We start from the raw sequence: 21,667 nt of genomic DNA, 5'->3' as shown, positions 1-21,667 counted from the left end.
ATCTTGTTTACAGGTTTGTATAAACCTGAAATCTGACAACTGTTGTGAACAAGAGTCATCAGAAGATGACATATCCCCCCGGCCTCCACATCTTGAAAGAACAAATCATCTGACAGTTACTTAAAGTCCAGCTTGATTTTAGACTGAGTGCAAATTGTTTCCATGGAAATCATGAAAAAAATAAATGACAAAAATCTGCAAATAGCAAAAGGCACCACTTTGGCATCTGCCTCACATATCTGCCAAGTTTTGCTGAAAGATATTAAGAAGTTTTCCAGTTGTGCTCCGGAAATGAAACCCATCCCTTTCTTTTTGAGACTAAGTCCGAATCATTTCCATGGAAACCGAGAAAATAATAAATCACAAATATCTGCATTCATTTGTCGTAGCATTCAACAGAATCATTGTTTTTGCCGTGAAGAGTAATGAGACAGACAACATACACTAGGGCGTGTGTGCGAATTATGATTCACATTGGCAAACTATAAAATGTCCAGATATTACAGTCCTGTTATAAATTCACTATAAGTATCAGCAGATCGTCTGCTTTTTATTTAGTTTCAAAATGCATACAAGTATGATAATAAACTAATTAGAAATATAAGACCAAACATAAAGACGTACATTGACTAGTATCTACATACTGTTGAGTGGACGTAAACGACGTGAATGTAGCAAGAAATTTATCGTGCAGTATTGTCACATCGATCCCCACCTCGCTTACGTGGAAGAAATCGTTATGTTATAAGTTGTGTCATCCAAAATACTTTTTGGTCATGATTCAAATACATATTTAACTACGAGTAGAAAGTAGTTTTGATTTTCTAACTTGATGAAAACAAACCATAATCTCATTAATTCTAACAGACTTCAGCCCGTGACTTTACGATTTTCTAACATGGCGGCGCCCTGTCGCGAACATCCGCCAGTCTGAGGATAAATGCTATTTAGGTTTGTTTTCACCAAGTTACAAACATAACCCATTTAGCATGAACTGCGAGTCCTGTGGAAATCTGTGCATGGTGACACCATCGCCCGACCCCTAGGAGCAATTGACGACAACGCAACGATTCGGCAGGTCTTCGTTGATGTCGAGAAATCATCAAAATGATGAGCTTGCTACACACTTTATATACAACTAACTGGAAATCCTTCTTCATATGACGTCACTGCAGTGCTCTGGCGACAGAGTTACGTAACCTGTCTGTGGTTTCGTTGGCGGGCGAGAGTCAAGCAGACGATTTTTGGGCAACTTTTAATCGCTCGATATTAATTAACAACAATTTTTTTAAGAATGAATTTGGTGTTCCGCATAAGACTAACCACAAATCTTTCATATGTAATAGTTGAAAGAGTAAAAAAAAAACAAAGTTTATTTGTTCTTTAAACGATCATAGTTTCAAATCGCTATTATTGGTTTGTACTACAAGGGGGTATGCACATTAAATGAAACACCGAGAACATGTAGGCTTGGTCGAAGTTAACTCTCATCACGTACTGCACGTGCATTTGTTTCACTGTTCAAACTACTGCGTTTACCCCCTTGTAATACAAACCGATAATAGCGATTTGAAACTATGATCGTTTGTTAAACAAGTTTTAGTTTAAGTTGAATAAAATTCTGAGATTTAAATGTTCAATTGGCAAGGTAAAATTATGAGGATTCGCAATCTTAATTTCATTTTATTTGATCTACTGTGTTTTTTAAAGTGAAATTCATCAGTACATTTTCACTGCAAACAGACTATAGCCATAAATTATGAACGGTCCTTTAGTCATATAGGATCCTAACTGGTCAGTTTGTTTCTTCTCGAGATACAGAAATCAGATATGCTTTTATGAACACTTTGTTCACTCGTACTAACAATTACGACACCTTGATACTCAATGGCTGTTCAAAGAGATCACCTGACGAGGCAACTCCGGACAAAATGGTATCCTTAGGTCCGAATACAAACTGGTATCGTATCGACTAAAACATCTGGTTTTAATGAGATTGTTAAAAAGACAATTGCAATGATCTAACTAATGATTCTCCATCATCAACACATCATCCTCAGAAACCTCACAGGTTCTCAGACAGAGAAAGTTCTTGACTGCCAGAGGTAAGGGGAGGCTAGAGATGGGAGATACTATTTCCCTGTCATCCACTGATATTGATACCGTTTCCCTCACAACTGCTCGACAGAGGATCTTCAGTGAGTGCACAGACTTGTTGAGGATCTGGAACAGATAATGGAGGTGGGTCTGCTCTGGAGTTTTCCCTGCAAAACGGATCCAGGACTCGGACTGTAGTTCCCATCCACACTGGACAAGGTAGCGAGCAATGTTCAGATCTCCTTTGGAACATAGCCAGTATAATGGTGAAGTTCTGGAACAAAATTATATACTGATTAATACACAGATGAATATTTATCAGGGACCGTTCATAATTTATGGCTGGGGTGGGGGTGGGGTGTGTGTGTGTGATATTAATTTAATGGGGGTTATCCATTTTGTTCTGGGGAGGTAGTGGGGTCAGCAATTTTGTACACATGTATTAGGGGGTCAGCAATTTTGTACATGAAAATCTAAAATATGTATGCTTAAAAATTATGGGAGGGGAGGTCATTGACATGCAGGGAAGCAGGGTTGCTTACCTTGTACATAAATTCTATTGGGGGTCATTCACATTGTACATACTTCTCCATAAAAATCATCATCAACCCCCCCAGCCATAAATTAGGAACAGTCCCTTACAGTGGAATATTGCTGAACAAGATATTAAGTACCTATTGTGCAAAAAACAAAACATTGTCACATATGTCATCCTTGAAATTACACTTTCTCAGCAAAGTACAGATTCTAGTACTCTTTATGTTCAGTCACATCTGATATTCGAACCCACACTCTCAGTGTCAGGCATTTAATATTGTCAGGTCGGAGGGTCAGCCATCTAACCCACTCAGCCATAGCTACTTCCACTGAGCAATGATGCTTACCTTGTGTGAGTGAGGGAATCTAGCTTACACTGAGCAATGATGCTTACCTTGTGTGAGTGAGGGATCTAGCTTACACTGAGCAATGATGCTTACCTTGTGTGAGTGAGGGGATCTAGCTTACACTGAGCAATGATGCTTACCTTGTGTGAGTGAGGGGATCTAGCTTACACTGAGCAATGATGCTTACCTTGTGTGAGTGAGGGGATCTAGCTTACACTGAGCAATGATGCTTACCTTTGTGTGAGTGAGGGGATCTAGCTTACACTGAGCAATGATGCTTACCTTGTGTGAGTGAGGGGATCTAGCTTACACTGAGCAATGATGCTTACCTTGTGTGAGTGAGGGGATCTAGCTTACACTGAGCAATGATGCTTACCTTGTGTGAGTGAGGGGATCTAGCTTACACTGAGCAATGATGCTTACCTTGTGTGAGAGTGAGGGATCTAGCTTACACTGAGCAATGATGCTTACCTTGTGTGAGTGAGGGATCTAGCTTACACTGAGCAATGATGCTTACCTTGTGTGAGTGAGGGGATCTAGCTTACACTGAGCAATGATGCTTACCTTGTGTGAGTGAGGGGATCTAGCTTACACTGAGCAATGATGCTTACCTTGTGTGAGTGAGGGGATCAAGCTTACACTGAGCAATGATGCTTACCTTGTGTGAGTGAGGGGATCTAGCTTACACTGAGCAATGATGCTTACCTTGTGTGAGTGAGGGGATCTAGCTTACACTGAGCAATGATGCTTACCTTGTGTGAGTGTGAGGGATCTAGCTTACACTGAGCAATGATGCTTACCTTGTGTGAGTGAGGGGATCTAGCTTACACTGAGCAATGATGCTTACCTTGTGTGAGTGAGGGGATCTAGCTTACACTGAGCAATGATGCTTACCTTGTGTGAGTGAGGGGATCTAGCTTACACTGAGCAATGATGCTTACCTTGTGTGAGTGAGGGGATCTAGCTTACACTGAGCAATGATGCTTACCTTGTGTGAGTGAGGGGATCTAGCTTACACTGAGCAATGATGCTTACCTTGTGTGAGTGAGGGGATCAAGCTTACACTGAGCAATGATGCTTACCTTGTGTGAGTGAGGGGATCTAGCTTACACTGAGCAATGATGCTTACCTTGTGTGAGTGAGGGGATCTAGCTTACACTGAGCAATGATGCTTACCTTGTGTGAGTGAGGGGATCTAGCTTACACTGAGCAATGATGCTTACCTTGTGTGAGTGAGGGATCTAGCTTACACTGAGCAATGATGCTTACCTTGTGTGAGTGAGGGAATCTAGCTTACACTGAGCAATGATGCTTACCTTGTGTGAGTGAGGGATCTAGCTTACACTGAGCAATGATGCTTACCTTGTGTGAGTGAGGGGATCAAGCTTACACTGAGCAATGATGCTTACCTTGTGTGAGTGAGGGAATCTAGCTTACACTGAGCAATGATGCTTACCTTGTGTGAGTGAGTGGGAATCTAGCTTACACTGAGCAATGACCTTGTGTGAGTGAGGGCTTACCTGAGCAATGATGCTGTGTGAGTGAGGGGATCTAGCTTACACTGAGCAATGATGCTTACCTTGTGTGTGAGTGAGGGATCTAGCTTACACTGAGCAATGATGCTTACCTTGTGTGAGTGAGGGATCTAGCTTACACTGAGCAATGATGCTTACCTTGTGTGAGTGAGGGGATCTAGCTTACACTGAGCAATGATGCTTACCTTTGTGTGAGTGAGGGGATCTAGCTTACACTGAGCAATGATGCTTACCTTGTGTGAGTGAGGGGATCTAGCTTACACTGAGCAATGATGCTTACCTTGTGTGAGTGAGGGGATCTAGCTTACACTGAGCAATGATGCTTACCTTGTGTGAGTGAGGGGATCTAGCTTACACTGAGCAATGATGCTTACCTTGTGTGAGTGAGGGATCTAGCTTACACTGAGCAATGATGCTTACCTTGTGTGAGTGTGAGGGGATCAAGCTTACACTGAGCAATGATGCTTACCTTGTGTGAGTGAGGGGATCTAGCTTACACTGAGCAATGATGCTTACCTTGTGTGAGTGAGGGGATCTAGCTTACACTGAGCAATGATGCTTACCTTGTGTGAGTGAGGGGATCTAGCTTACACTGAGCAATGATGCTTACCTTGTGTGAGTGAGGGGATCTAGCTTACACTGAGCAATGATGCTTACCTTGTGTGAGTGAGGGGATCTAGCTTACACTGAGCAATGATGCTTACCTTGTGTGAGTGAGGGATCTAGCTTACACTGAGCAATGATGCTTACCTTGTGTGAGTGAGGGGATCTAGCTTACACTGAGCAATGATGCTTACCTTGTGTGAGTGAGGGGATCTAGCTTACACTGAGCAATGATGCTTACCTTGTGTGAGTGAGGGGATCTAGCTTACACTGAGCAATGATGCTTACCTTGTGTGAGTGAGGGGATCAAGCTTACACTGAGCAATGATGCTTACCTTGTGTGAGTGAGGGGATCTAGCTTACACTGAGCAATGATGCTTACCTTGTGTGAGTGAGGGGATCTAGCTTACACTGAGCAATGATGCTTACCTTGTGTGAGTGAGGGGATCTAGCTTACACTGAGCAATGATGCTTACCTTGTGTGAGTGAGGGGATCTAACTTACACTGAGCAATGATGCTTACCTTGTATGAGCAAAGGTATCTTGCTTCAGTTTGGAGCCCGCCTCCACCAGTAGGCGGATACAAGGTGTACACTGTCTACCTCGGATGGAGCCTGTGAAGATGCTACGATGAAGTGGAATGTGTCCCTGGTGATCTCTGGCGTTCAGCTTCGCTCCTGCTTGCAACAGCAACTCCGTCAACTCCTCCTTCACAGCATCTGGGTCTTAACACAACAAAGCAACATGCTTTTTGTACTTCAGTCTATATCACACAGACATGAAAAACATCATCCACGAAATATAAAGCAGTGATAGAATGTTTACAAGAGAATGTTTAGGCCAGACCAATTTTATTTCTTGTTTTACAGATCCGCCTGTCGTATTTTTTCAAGAATAAGAAAAAAAATAAAAATTAATTTTCCCCACTCAAAAAATAAAATCCAAATGCTTTCTTTGGCCAAAAATGTAATCATACAATAAATTTTGTTTTTAGATTGAATTTTGCCCCATATACACTTCATAAATCGCCGGGGCGGTGGGCCAGCCTAGTGGTTAAAGCGTTCGCTCGTCACACCCGAGGCCGGGTTCGATTCCCCACATGGGTACAACTTGTGAAGCCCATTTCTGGTGTCCCCCGCCGTGATTGATACGGCGCAATACCATACTCAGTCAGTCAGTCATAAATTGCCAAAAGTAACATACTTTGAGTACATGTATTTAGAAGGAATATTACTTTGACTGGTGACTTTATTTTATTTTTTGCCCCTCCTGCCTTTAGGTTTTCTGAGGACAAAAATCCGTAAAACAAGAAATAAAATTGTTCTGGTCTTAGAAGAGAATTGGCTACAGCAAGTAGAAGAATTGAGTGTGTTTAGTTAAACACCGTTTTCAGAGTTCTTGAGCTATATCACATTGTTACAGTTTGATGCTGGAGAAAATTCTGAATTGATGCCTTTTCCAAATTGTTGAAACCAACAAGCAAGGGTTGCTTTGAGCTGACAAACTAGAAATATACTCAGGGTAAACCAGGATTCAAACTCAGGACTATAGGTCACTGGCAAGATCAACTGTGTTCATCCCATTGCGGAACCTTTGACACCTGTGCTTTATTCAGAAAGTGGGCAGTAGCCTAGTGGTTAAAGTGTTCGCTCGCACACTGAAAGCCAGGTTGGATTCCCCACATGGGTACCCAACTCACTCACCCAATCACTCTTCAGAAAGTAGTTGGTTGTTGTGTTGTTTAACGCCGCACTCAGCAATATTCCAGCTATATGGCGGCAGTCTGTAAATAATCAAGTCTGGACCAGACAATCCAGTGATCAACAGCATGAGCATCAATCTACGCAAATGGGATGCCATGATATGTGTCAACCGAGTCAGTGAGCCTGACCACCCGATCACATTAGTCGCCTCTTACGATAAACATGGGTTACTGAAGACCAATTCTAACCCGGATCTTCATGGGTTCGCGTGACCAGTGAATGCTTTAACCACTGGGCTACCCCGCCACCCCTAACAAACAAAAACAAAGGCCACTGTCAAATAGCTTGAATATTGCTGAGTGTGACAAAAAACAAAAACAAAGCTACTCCAAATACTGCTTAAAGTTTCAATCTTACATCCAATTGTCTGTGACCGATGTAGCGGAGAGTAGCACTTGAAGTCACAGAGATTCACGTCTGCTCCATTGTTCAGCATAAGCTGCACCAGGTCTGGCCGACCCATGCTGAGAGCCACCATCAGAGGCGATTCCTGTGTGTCATTTGTCTGACAGTTGACGACAGCGCCAGCTTGTAGCAGAGACTCGGCAATCTCGTAGTTCAGTACTGCTATTGCTGAATGTAACGGTGACAGGCTTCTTGTGTCGCTCATATTAATATCCGAGCCACACCGGACCAGGAGTTTGACAATCTCTGGGTAGCCTTCTCGAACTGCTAGTGCAGCGGCGTCTTACCTCGCTCATCCTGGAGATTTATCGGAGCTCCATATTTGTTGAGAACCTCCACACTGAGAATGTCTCCCTTCTCAGCCGATACATGCAATGGAGTTTTACCCATGGAGTCCTTCCAGTCCAGTATGGCACCCCTCATACACAGAATTTCAATAACCTGAGTGTGTCCGCCGTTTGCCGCTTTGTGTAGAGCGGTATGTCCTCCATTACCATCAACATTCCTGGTGGTGGCGTTTATGTCGGCACGGCCTTCAAGCAGGACCAACACGGTCTCAGCATGGCCATGTTTTGTTGCAATATGCAGAGCAGTCTCTCCAAATTTATACGACCGAGACGAGTTGATATGTGCCCCCTCTTTGACTAGGTACTGTACAATATCAGCCCTGCCTCCCTGACAGGCACACAACAGGGGTGTGTAACCCTCAATGTCACAGCAGTTGACTGTCGACCCCGCACGGACAAGTCGCACCACACACTCAAGGGGTCCATGCATGGCTGCGTGGTGAAGAGCACGCTTGTTGCATTCATCCGTGTAACTCAAACATTGATGGATTCGGTTATGGAGGTTGAGGATGAAGTCTAGGGCTATCAGATTACCATATTTGGCACATTCAATGAGACATTCACCCAGGGATACATTCAGTCTGAAGACTGGGTCTGACAGATAGGATATTGACTGTGTGGAATCATTGTTCCTCAGGGCTTCAGTAAATAGATCCATTGGAGTAACTACTGGTTGGTCCTCTGGTTGGCTCTCCATTTTCAACACCCGTGTGTTTCACCTGAAAGTCAAAAAGAAATATGGAATGTGAACTGTTGCATGTCAACTTCAGAGTGAGTATGTTTCAGAGTGAGTGAGTGGGTGAGTGGGTGAGTGAGTTGAGTTGAGTTGAGTTGAGTTGGTTGAGTTGAGTTGGAGTTGAGTTGAGGTGAGGTGGTGAGGAGGAGTGGGTGAGTTGAGTGAGTGAGTGAGTGAGTGAGTGAGTGAGTGGTGGGTGAGTGGTGAGTGAGTGAGTGAGTGAGTGAGTGAGTGAGTGAGTGAGTGAGTGAGTGAGTTGAGTGAGTGAGTTGAGTGAGTGACTTTGAACCATTCATGTTATTTTAAAAAGTTTTTTTTAAAGGTTATTTGATGCTAAAATCTTGCATTCAAATAACAATTAAGTGCTACCATATCAGAGGTAATGACTGGTTTATCAATACTGCCATATAACAAATTTCCACTCTTGGCCTTAAATACATGAAAATTTGGATAATTTGGGGAGAAAAGAGAACAATAAAACTATGGGTCTGGGGTTCCAGATTTGAGTCCATTGGGGAAGCTGGTACAAATACATATATATATTTTGGCCTTATAAATGAACTTTCAGAACTGCAAAATGAACTTCAAGAAAGGTTGCAGGTCACATCTGAAGGACTGTCTACTAATTATAGAAGAAATTTCCTGGAAAATGTGCTTAAATATGCCATTATAAAATGTGTAAAAAAGTACAAACTATATATTTATAATATCTTCTAGTTCACTCATGTCATTATGAAATGTGTAAAAAATGCAAACTTCATATATACAATATCTTCCAGCTCACTAATGTCCCTGTAGTAAATGTGATATTTAACATAATGATGCTGTCATGTTCATCAGTACTTGGTGGAGGAGTGAGCATGTACTTCAAAATGCCTGTGTTCCTCATATTAAGTTTTTCAACTTTCAAATTATTAACTTATTATATATTTTTATTTTCATGGACTGTCACTGGAACATTTTTGATTGAACATTTTACCATTGTAAGATCTGCTCATTGATTATGTGTATAAAACACACTTGCAAATATCTCAATGAGTGACATGTTTCAAGGTTTGTATGGGTTAGCATGGTTAGGGCAACCTAACATATTGCGACACATAATGACTTTTGAATACTCCTAGCCAGAGTTTATGATTTTCATTAATTCCACGGCATGGTCTATAGAAAGGAGTTATACCAAACACCAACTATGTATTTGTTCACTGCGTCATATATTATTCATTGATGTAAATAATTGTTCTGTCTAATTGCTATTGTTCATTGCCACTGCTTTGTGAACACAGAATATGAATTGTGAATTGGGATAATGCATGTTGATCACTACAGCTCCTTTCTTTGTGTATTATTTTAAGTCATTAATTCTTTTACCAGCCATGACAAAGGTAATACGAAGCAAAACATAAACAAATCTCGGACCAAATCTCTAACTGTCGTAGTAAAATGAGTATCGTCTGCTTCAGCACTGATTCAAAGATGGCCTGAATCTGTATTTAGAAACAAAACGCGCAAAATCTACCATTGTTATAATACAGATAAAGCCACAGTGTGGGCAAACCAAAGAAATCGATATTGCTGTACAGTTTGTAAACACACCACAGACCTGTCTCGGGTCTGTCAGGTAATATTCGAAATATCACCTCGTTGTCAACTGCGTTTCATGCCCACTTGACTCAGATCCATCATTCAATTATGCACCAGCGATGACCCAAATCTGTGACATGCAGTGAGCAAACTTTAAGTTATGGCTTTGTTTACATCTTCCAAGCAAGGATAATTATGTCATGAATGAAAATAGAAAAATGACAGGTGCTCTTCAACAAAGAAGGTACGAGGGACCGTTCATTGTAGGCACCCGGAAGGGAGAATTGGTGGTATTTTACACATGCTTCTATCAATTATTCTCGTGGATGTTTAGCGCGTTCATGGGGTCTAGAAAAGCAATAATATGGAAATGTGCTGGGCGTATCACTGACATTCTGGATCAATTTCTTTAGGATATGAACCAAAATTGTATATTCCATCTGAAACGGATATGATATATTACGCTATGAAACGTCAATATACTGAAGTTAAAACGATGTAGTACCAAAATGTATCTAGATATCTTGTCAAAACGGACCATGCAGTTGTCGCTCTAGTGAGTGTGTATTGTTGTACGCCAATATTTCAGCAATATCACGGCGGGGCACACCAAAAATCTGCTTCAAACACTCTATCCATTTGGGGAATCGAACCCGGGTCTTAGGGGTGTGCCGAGTGAACGCTGGAACTACCAGACTACCCCACCGCCCCTCACCAAACGAACGTGTGTACACGCACCTGTCACCTTGGTGTCAAAGTAGACAGGTTGGAAATACATTAATGGACCTGACCTCTTTGTTATAAGTTTGTTTGGTATTTTTTATTATCATGCAGGCAATTCCTTTTTACACAAATTCTCTTTTTCCACTATGTGATTATTTTACAATAAGACTCTAAATTTATTATTAATGTTTCCGATTTTTTTACCATGATTTCCTTTACCTTCTAAAGTGAAGTACAAACTGTACATACTAAACTTCGTTTATGTACATATCGAGTATTTTGATGTATGATGTTATGCACCAGTCTGTTTTCTGCCATTAAGCGCTTGCTTGTTAGAGCTCAGTCAACCATGAAGTAAGTGTTAATTGGCATGGTCACTTCTATACAGCCTTAACCCGTGAAGATCCGGGTGAAAATTGATCTTCAGTAACCCATGCTTGTTGTAAGAGGCAACCAATGGGATCGGGTGGTCAGGCTCGCTGAATTGGTTGACACATGTCAATTGCGTAAATCGATGCTCATGCTGCTGATCACTGGATTGTCTGGTCCAGACTCGATTATTTACAGACTGCCGCCATAAAGCTGGAATAGTGCTGAGTGCGGCGTAAAAGTAAACTCACTCACTCACTCACTATTCAGCCGCCTATTCAGTCAGGTCAAGTTTCCATCATCATCTTGATCTGTGAATATTTAATTTACAGAGAATATAGTTGATATTGGGGACACCTTTACAACAACCTATGACTCCATAAGATCAGAATTACGACACGCTTCAACAGAAAAGAATTGTACGTTTTACCTAACATGAATTTCCAAACGCTGGGCACTTACAAAATCAATACATTCCGGAAAGATAATTCGCAATGCCTGATTATACAACTCGAATATAACTATCTCAATGTGTTCGGCGATTGTTTTGGCCAGTAAATTAATTTGCGCCGTTTTGAGACAGATCTTTGGTACTTTTGGGCGCGTGGCCGTTTTCACTGATGGTCGCTCACCGGGCTCATTTTGATTCTTTTTAGTTGTTATTTTTATTAATAGCCGTTTCATTTCTCTAATGTGCAAAACAATATATATGAAATGAAAAATGTTTGACGCGCGAATGCAGTGCGAAATCCAGTCTGCGATTAGGAATTCTTTTAATTTCATTAACGGGAGATAACTCTTATATTCTTTCCGGCAAACCTCGATTTCAAAAGCACATGGGAGACACATGAAAGAGTGTCGGTACAGTTGTGAAATCCCGGCCATAATTTTTTATCGCTGTAACCAGAAGATAAACGACCAGACATTTTACAGACAGAATGCCGAAGAAAAACAAAGGGAAAAAGTCTAAAGACGACGACTGGCCAGATGAAGAACCAAATTTAGATGACAAAATGAAATCTTTGACAGTCGAAGACGATGATCCTAAGGTATGTTCCAGATGTTGTCACGGCGTAGGCTTTTGATGTCGGAGTAACTGTATGTCGTAATATTTCATGTAATCGTGGTTATTGATCACTGTCTGTCTTTGTATTGTAAATGAATCTTTCATGTAATATGAACCGATTGATGAAATATCTTCTTTTTCCCCCAAAAGCTCCAAAGCTGAAGGGCAGGAAAAGTTCAACAATATTCTCATACTAAAAAAAATTAAATATATTATTGTTCTGAAATCAAGAGAAGTTTGCTCGTAATATAATTTGTGTATGTTTTTAAAGTCTGTATTTGGATGTTTACTGATTACATTAGAAAAATATTCATTGAACATGTTGACGATACATCTGGGGGCACAGCTGTCAACAAAATTGCTCATGATATCCTGGTCTGTCCTGGTCCCATTTACATATAATACAGATTTCTTTAGCCCAAGGTTGTAGTGTGACACTTTTAAATTCGGGAGTACTGCACTTTACCGGGCGCACTTTTTCAGATTGATTAGCGTTGCTGGGGTTCCCTCCCTAACCCTAACCCCTAACCCTAAGGATCGTAAAGGGTGCCTAACCCTAAAGATCGTAAAGGGTGGCATACCCTAACCCTAAACCCTAACCCTAAGGATCGTAAAGGGTGGCATACCCTAACCCTAAACCCTAACCCTAAGGATCGTAAAGGGAGCAGCGAGGGCTGCGCCCGGTAAAGTGCATTCTAGCCTTAAATTCTTCACAATCATGGGGTGGTGGGGTAGCCTAGCTAGTGGTTAAAGCGTTCGCATGTCACGCCGATGGCCCGGGTTCGATTTCCTACACGGGTACAATGTGTGAAGCCCATTTTTGGTGTTCCCCGCTGTGATGTTGCTGGAATATTGCTAAAGGCGGCATAATACCGTACTTGCTCGCTAACTTCATGATTACCTATGGGGATATTGGTCTTAAGTCCGCCTAGCATGAATTCCGTGTAACCATGGTGATAGAAGTCCATGTTGGCATAGATCATCATGATCTTGATTTGAGATTTAAGTATTGGAATAATCTTATCTCTACTGTTACTATGGTCACAGGAAGAGGAGAAGACAAAAAAGAAGAAGAAGGCGAAGAAAAGTAAGATGGATCTGCTGAAGGAGGAGATGCAGCAGACAGAGGAAGATCCTCCGGAGGAAGAACCAGAGCCAGAGCCAGTTGTGGAGAAACCCAAAGACAAACCCAAGAAAAAGCCTGTAAAACAGTACAGCTCTGATGATGACGATGATGGGGAAGTTGACAGAGATGCTTGTGGAGCTGCTGCAGAGGCTGAACAAGGTAAGGATCGTGAAATGTTGATGAAAAAAGTTGAATCATCATGTGGCTTTTGAAATTGGCTGTGGTATTTTGCTATCGGCCCAACAGGAATAATTTACAGCTATAATGGTTGATGTTCCTGCAGAATAAGAAAGAATACAATCTCACAAACTTATGGAAGCTCTTGTGATATACATCCTCAAAAGTGAGGTGTGAGTTATGGACATTTGGACCTAATTTGTTGTTGAATCTGTATCAATAGCAAGGATTTATCTAGACCTCCCACAAGGCTGATATTAGGTTCCAATCTAAAAAAATGATAGTAAAATTACCGAATTGGAATTGGATATGAGTTTGCCAAGTGATGTTATTATGATAGTAACTAATGTTATTGCCTTGCAGAGGTGATTTCATTTTCCTGATAATGAGACAGACTTGAATGCTTCTATCTTCAGTTTTATTGTTTTGCCTGGAATAAAATGTTTCGATTTGACATAATAATGAAGGAAAATAAGGACCATCAAGAAAATCCCAATTTTTAACACAATTCTTTTGTTCTTAATCTGACAGTCCATCAGAAATCCAGGATAAATTTTTGGGTGATTTTGTATTTAGTATTGTTTGATATGCATCTATACAGTTGTAGATTTTTCCTTATCCTGACTCATGCTTATTTGCTTCCTCCTTCTTCTATGCGAATGGTAGTGGAACACTTGAATACCTTTGTAGTTCCCTTGAAGAGGACGTAAAAGTTCTCTCACCCACAAGTTGCCTCCTTTTCCCTCCAAAACAGTCATGTGACCTGCCATGCTTGTCACTCTCTCCTTCATCGCCCCAAGCGGATGGTTGGGCGAGCACTGGAATCCCGTATACGGCACCATATCCTTTACTATTTAGATCCTTTATCCAAATTAAGCTGTGTATGGTTTTTGGATATATTTAGCCCAAACCCCTCAGATCAACAGGCAGATACCAGCAACGCAAACACCTACAGGGTTCGGGGAACCCTTAGATCAACAGGCAGATATCAGCAACGCAGACACTTACAGGGTTCGGGGAACCCTCAGATCAACAGGCAGATATCAGCAACGCAGACACTTACAGGGTTCGGAGAACCCTCAGATCAACAGGCAGATATCAGCAACACAGACATCTACAGGGTTCGGAGAACCCTTAGATCAACAGGCAGATATCAGCAACGCAGCAGATATCAGCAATGCAGACATCTACAGGGTTCGCGACCCTCCGAGATTATCAACTGATAAATATCATCAGCATATTATGGTCAATACACTAGCGTTTGCGACCGCTACCTCATAGGTTCGCGAAAGGAAGGTTCGCGAATGTACAGTTTGGCGGACTTGGAACTGTCTGAGGGAATATATGCAGAGGAAGAGGGCGACTACGTCTTCTCGGAAGCAGAGGTCACATCTTGGATTGCAAACAGCTTGGACTTGGTGTCCCCCTCCAAGGAATCGAATGCAGCGTTCACATACAAGATGCTGGAGGATGACTTCGACACCCTCACGATTCCACCGATTGAACCGATCTCCAAGGTGTCTGCAAACCCCCGTACAGCGTTTGAGAAAGCAACCCGGTACCAGAATCAACATGTACCAACGTTCAACTCTAAGAAGTTCCCTCTGCATCACATGGACCCCTTCATGAGAGCGCCGGACCTGGATGACAACTTGAAGTTGATCAACGATTGAAGTCTTATAAGGTGGAACGTAACAAGAAGATTCTCAACTCGACACCATGACTAGAAGAACCTTCAGCCTGGCGAGATCTAGAGCGACCAACAAGGTGTTGATATCCATATTCCAGAACCCCAAGACTGAAGAGGATAGAATGATCCTATCAGCACTGTTAACTCAGAAGAAGGACCAGCACTTCATGTCTGATCGCGGGGTAGAATATGTCTTCAGCAACCCATGCTTGCCACAAAAGGCCACTATGCTTGTCGTAAGAGGCGATTAACGGGATTGGGTGGTCAGGCTCGCTGACTTGGTTGACACATGTCATCGTTTCCCAATTGCGCAGTACGATGCTTATGCTGTTGATCACTGGATTGTCTGGTCCAGACTCGATTATTTACAGACCGCCGCCATATAGCTGGAATATTACTTAGTGCGGCGTAAAACTAAACTCACTCACTCACTCATGTCTGATCACCTGATCACTACGAAGACAAGGTCTACTATCGACATGTTCCTTGAGTGACAGGTTCACCTAACCTCTACGAGAGCTCCTTGGGCGGTGCCTATTATCTTTGGCGGGGAGATAGACATAGTTGCCAAGGAAGTCACACATGATTCCAGAGAAGTCATGATGATCAAGTCCATTGACACGTTGACCAACGTCATCCGTCAAATGTCACCGAGGTACAGCAGAAGATGGAGATTGAATGACAGGATACTTCCACAACCGTTGACAGTGGGTGGACGTCTACAAAGGTACTGGGAAAATTGGGGAATATTGGAGGACGACTACGTCTCACAAGTACTGCAAGAAGGCTTCAGAGTGCAGCTGAAGGCCACACCACTGCTGACCCTCGACCTGTTAGTCTTCAACTACGCAGATGACCAGGCAGAAAAGCTTGAAGAAGCCATCAACTCGCTATTGGCCAAGAACATCGTAGAAGTGATAGATCAACATCATCTGACGCCCGGTTTCTACTCCCCAATTTTCCTGGTACCCAAGAAGAACTCCAAGGAGAAGTTCAGGTTGATATACAACATGAAGATGATCCACCTGCCTCAACTCAGATTACTTGGCCAGCATAGACCTCAGATTCCTGTTCAGAGGTTGACACTTCCAGTGGAGCGTCCTGCCATTTGGAATATCGTCGGCCCTGTGGTTATTTACACGAGTGACAAAGTTCATCGTCACCTAATTACATCGTTGAGGTCTACGCAGTGCCTTCTACCTGGACGACGGGATACAAATTCATCAAGAAGCCAATCAACTCTGACGGCAGCTAGACTTCACCATCAAACTGCTCGCACAACTGGGATGGCTAGTAAACTTGATGAAATCAGAGTTGGAACCAAAGCAAGATCTTCAGTTCCTGGGAATAAGGTTCATCACAACACAGAATCGTATTGTGGTCCCAGAAGATCGTTGGGTCAAGATCAAGCCATGATTCCAGAAGCAGTCATCTCTCCGTCACCACTACGAACATGGCAGTGTCTCCTCGGTCTACTCACCTCAGTGCAGGTTTTGACTCGCAGAGGAAGACTACAATTACGTCCGCTGCAGCGATTCCTGGCAAGACACCTGGACAGCTGTAACCTGATCTCTCTACCAGATAGTCTCAAGACATACCTGTTATGGTGGACTCAAGTCGAATGTCTGTGGAGGGACCTATTTAGAAGAGCCGCTCTTCTACACACACCTCTACGTAGATGCCTTACTACAAGGATGGGGAGCGCATCTCGACAACAAAGTGGCATCAGGGAAGTGGTCGAAACAAGAACAACATCTTCACATCAACCAGTTGGAGATAAAAGCTGCGATCAACATTCTAGCAGACGCTCTATCTTGCACTCTTCATACATTTCACCCACGGAATGGATGCTCCACCCAGAGGTGTTCCGGCTCATCATAATGAAAATAGGATCTCCCTGCATAGACCTGTTCACCACAAGGTTCAACAAACAACTACAGACATTCATCTCACCAGTACCAGATCCTCGAGCCTGGGCAACAGACGCACTGAGCTTGTCATGGGAAGGACTAAATGCATACGCGTTTCCGCCTCCAGTTCTACTACCTCAAGTACTATTGAAGATCTAGAAGACCCAATGCTACAACTGACTTTGGTCGCACCCTACTGGCCAGCGAGAGTGTGGTTCCCAGATCTAATATAAGAACTCGGAAGTCCAACCCTGAAACTACCAGAGTGGCCAAACCTGCTCGTACATCAGCACACCAAGCAAGCTCACGGGAAACCTGCTTACGTTCCAGCTACACGTTTGGATCGTGTCAAGATTTGTTTGAAGAAAAGAAATACTCCGCCAGAGCAGCGAAAGCAGTATTCCTAGCTCTACGCAGATCAACTCGCAACTTGTACGAACATCTCCGGCATTCACCAGTTTGGGCCACTTGTTGTAGCACAACAACTACGGTTCCACAAAGGCGCTGAGTTGGAAATCTCACCCTTTATCAAGTTGACTTGTTGATAACCCTCACTTGAGAGTCCATGCGCGCTGTCTAAACCAGACAAGCATGAGTGATTAAGGCTCTGTACGGGTAATGATCTTACCTGTACGCTAAGGGGTCGCAACTCATTTATGGTAAAGATCTTATCATAATCTATGGGTTGTTTATAGATAACTAGTATATACTAGTATATCTAAAATCCACATGAATTTATGAGATTCACTTGTAGGGGGTAGGGGTAGGGTAGGATATTTATATAGTGCACATATCCATGTATCTAATACATGCTCAAGGCGCTGACATTTTTTCCCCTGGATCACTGGATGTCAATCTCAACGGCACATCGTATTATCAATCTCAACTCTCCGGTGAGCATACAACTCTTGCAGCCACTAAGGCAATCGAGTTATTGCGGTTTTCTCAAGTAAAATTGATATTTTTATTTCAGCTACCACAGTTATTTCTACACAAAATTGAAATAATGGAGGGGTTTATTTTCTGGAAATCCGATATGGTGGTTGCAAACCATTATCACAGAGAGCACCGAGGGGCGTCTGGGTATACACCAATTGATCCAGTCCTCCATGCTATATGCCAAAAATTTTACTTAAAGATCCATAAGGCACAATATATAAGTTAACAACTCTACCAAGAGTTTGTTATTATATATATTACCTTAAGTTATTCATATCTTAAGAGTAATGCACTATGGTTACATGATAAAATGCATTAGTAAGCAAACTCTAAAAGGTTTTGGCTATTTTATATACATAGCTTAAGTTAATTGCTAACAAACTCTCTGGGGTTTTACTATTATATAGGTAACTTAAGCTAATTATACGTAAGCACTTAATTGCTATGCTCATATTATTAAAATATATCCTTATGAGGTAGCTTAAGCTTATTCGCTAATATCTTACCCATTCACAGCTGGGTGGACTGGGACACTATCACTATGTATCATATAGGTATATTGGTCAAAACTCTAAAAAGTTCACTGCATGTTACAGCTTTATGTACCCACAACTAGCTTAAGTTTTGCATGTATTCATGTGGCCACCATCTGGTCATATACCAACTTGTCTTGACAAGATGTGGTCCCCCGAGTTGACAGCGGAAGTTGGAAGAACAGGATCCAGAAAGGTGCCATTACAAGAGTTCCATGGGGGGTGGGGTGGTGGCATACATACGAGATCTAAGGACAGCTGATAATCCACAAAGTAGGCCTGACCCCACCACCCGATTCCGCCCAGTTCTAGAAGCAAATAAGCATGAGTCAGGATAAGGAAATATATGTAATTTTAAAGCAAAATTGATATTTTATATTTATCCTGACTCATGATGTCAAACCCTCCCAACCTCCCCGCAGAAGACACTTTGGGTTTCCCAGCAAACCCAGGTGCATGGGCTTTCAGGAGAGAGTGACAAGCATGGCAGGTCACATGACTGTTTTGGAGGGAAAAGGGGGCAACTCGTGGGCAAGAGAGTTTTTACGTCTTCTTCAAGGGAACTACAAGGGATTCAAGTGTTCCTCTACCATTCGCATAGAAGAAAGAGGAAGCAAATAAGCATGAGTCAGGATAAGTATAAAATATCAATTTTACTTGAAACATTACATGTTTTTTATAATGATTTCTTGTTTTTGACAGAAGTAGCAGAAGAAATAAAACCTAAGCTTAGCAAGAAGGAATTAAAGAAGTTAAAGAAACAGGTATTTATTGTATTTTCTTGTATTTGATTGTGAAGGAAGCCATGATTTGTCATGCGGGCTGTAAAGTTATAATACTCTGCACTGACAGGATGAAATAAGACACAAATAAACGTAACACTTGTTGTGTCATTGTTAACATGGTTCAGAGCCATTCTCGACCAGAAGGGAAGTTCTTAGAGACCCTTTCAAAATAAATTTCCCAATTGTCTTGTATTTGAAAAATAGGGTCAGGAAGTGAGTTGTTTGGAAATCCAGGTTCAGTGTTTGCATTTTCCGGTAGTTATCCTTTTGAAATACAGAATGCCTTTTGTAAATCGGTAGAGCCTTTGTGCACAGTGATCCTACCAAGAGATCGTAATGGGTTTCTATTGGGAGGAGGAATAAACAACGTAATGTGTTGCTATTTGGAGGAGGAATAAACAACGTAATGGGTTTCTATTGGAAGGAAGAATAAACAGCGTAATGGGTTTCTATTGGGAGGAAGAATAAACAGTATTTGCAATGGTACCCACACTGGTGAAGTAGGAAATTGACAATGGAGTGTTTGTTAAAACCATGCAATAGTAAAATTTGTTTTTCCAAGATCAAGCTATTTTTAACAATTTTGTTCCATTATAGAAAGATGAAACTGACATTTTTCATAAGTCACTCAGCTATTACATAGCTTTACTGACCTGTTATTTTATGTAAATACGTTTCAAAAAGTAATAGCACTAGTACTGGGTCAGGAGACTGTTCTAGAAGCAGGGAGCTTAATACAACACACATGAGTACAGTGTGTGAAGCCCATTTCTGGTGCCCCCGCCATGATATTGCTTGAATATTGCTAAAAGCGGCTTAAAATTAGACTCACTCACTCACCTAATACAACAGTATCACTGTTGTTGGCTTTGTGCCAAGGGAAACAGTTGCCTATGTGGTGTAATGGCAGTTGGGGGCTGTAGTGGGGAAAGTGTTCAATCATCACACCTAAGGCCTGGGTTTGTTTCCCTATATGGGTGTGTGAAGACCATTAATTGTGTCCCATCTAGTGATCATGTTATAAAGCCCAGTTCTATCATCTTGTGTCATCGGGGCAGTGGTGTAGCTCAGTAGTAAGAGTATTCACTCATCCAGAAACTCGGGTTTCATTCCCCACAAGGTATGAAACATATATGTCCCAGCATGATCACATTAAAATCCCAGCTCATTGATCCGTGTTGTAGGCGGAGTATAAACAGCAGCTGGAGATGATGGGAGAACAGGGGCAGTTCTCTGTGTCCCAGGCCGAGAAGTCCTCCAAGGCAGCGGTGCTGGAGAACCAACAAGACATCAAGGTACACATGTTCGTAGCTGGCAGATGCTCATATCGCTCTTAGTACAACAGTAATTTGCCACATTGACATTGCTGAATTTTAATCTATGGGAATTTTGGATTTAGGAAAAGTCTCATCAACCCATGTTGGTTGTATGCGGTTACTACATTTAATGGGAAGATGTGCCCGGTGACTTGGTTGAGGGCATGTCACCGTACCAATATGGTGGTGGTGGTTGTTCAGGATATCGATCGACCGCCTCCGTGGTGTAGTGGTTAGAGCGTCCGCCCGGAGAGCGGAAGGTCGCGGGTTCGACCCCCGACCGCGTCATACCAAAAGACGTTAAAATATGGTACTTGTTGGTCCCTGCCTGGCGCTCGGCATTAATGGGTACAACAAGGACTGGTCGGCTTGGAGTCAGTATAATGTGTCTGAGTGGGGTATTCATGCTTCACTGTGGCATGGTATCTCAGTTGGCTAGCACTATAAAACCAGCTTAAGTCTGGACTAGTACAAGCAGCCGCACATACACATACACAGACGCATGCACGTCGTCATATGAGCGAAATATTCTCAAGCACGACGTTAAACGCAATTTCACCTCACCTCACCTCATGATAATGATCAATGGATTGTCTGTCCAAACTAGATTATTTACAGGCATATAGCTGAAATATTGCTATGTGTGATGTTCAAACAACAAACATTAATTTCTGATGTACATCTATTTAAGAAAGTAGAGTGAGTGAGTGAGTGAGTTTAGTTTTACGCCGCTTTTAGCAATATTCCAGCAATATCACGGCGGGGGACACCAGAAATGGGCTTAACACATTGTACCCAAAGAAAGTAGAGAACGTTTATAAACAGTATCTTAAGTGCTACAACCCTTGAAGATCCGGGTTAGAATATTGATCTTCAGAAACCCATGTTTGTTGTAAGAGGCGATTAACGGGATCAGGTGGTCAGGCACTCTGAATTGGTTGACACATGTCATCGGTTCCCAATTGCGTAGGTCGATGCTCATGATGTTGATCACTGGATTGTCTGGTCCAGACTCGATTATGTACAGACCGCCGCCATATAGCTTGATTATTGCTGACTGTGGCGTAAAACTAAACTCA

The 21,667-nt window shown here is 42.2% G+C and overlaps 2 protein-coding genes across 2 annotated transcripts in view; one reads left to right on the top strand and one right to left on the bottom strand.

The window, feature by feature from the left end:
- Positions 1–1,699: 1,699 nt before the first annotated feature.
- Positions 1,700–8,331, bottom strand: LOC124290672 (ankyrin repeat, PH and SEC7 domain containing protein secG-like). The gene is given in 4 exon segments (XM_046727467.1): positions 1,700–2,371; positions 5,643–5,844; positions 7,240–7,560; positions 7,563–8,331. Coding segments are annotated over 4 exon segments (1,638 nt in total). The 3' UTR covers positions 1,700–2,025.
- Positions 8,332–11,859: 3,528 nt separating this feature from the next.
- LOC124290681 (ATP-binding cassette sub-family F member 1-like) overlaps positions 11,860–21,667 on the top strand; it is a 28,424-nt gene continuing 18,616 nt past the window's right edge. Inside the window, exons 1-4 of the mRNA XM_046727478.1 lie at positions 11,860–12,095; positions 13,160–13,397; positions 19,190–19,251; positions 20,457–20,567. Coding sequence (XP_046583434.1) covers positions 11,985–12,095; positions 13,160–13,397; positions 19,190–19,251; positions 20,457–20,567 — 522 coding nt within the window. The 5' untranslated portion in view covers positions 11,860–11,984. The remainder of the gene's footprint in view (positions 12,096–13,159; positions 13,398–19,189; positions 19,252–20,456; positions 20,568–21,667) is intronic.

The sequence above is a fragment of the Haliotis rubra genome, unplaced genomic scaffold (assembly GCF_003918875.1).
Source record: "Haliotis rubra isolate DU_JTF1 unplaced genomic scaffold, ASM391887v1 Scf470, whole genome shotgun sequence".
In the NCBI taxonomy this organism is placed as follows: domain Eukaryota; kingdom Metazoa; phylum Mollusca; class Gastropoda; order Lepetellida; family Haliotidae; genus Haliotis; species Haliotis rubra.
Note: the sequence above shows the minus strand (reverse complement) of the source record. Positions and strands in the feature narration are given on the sequence as shown.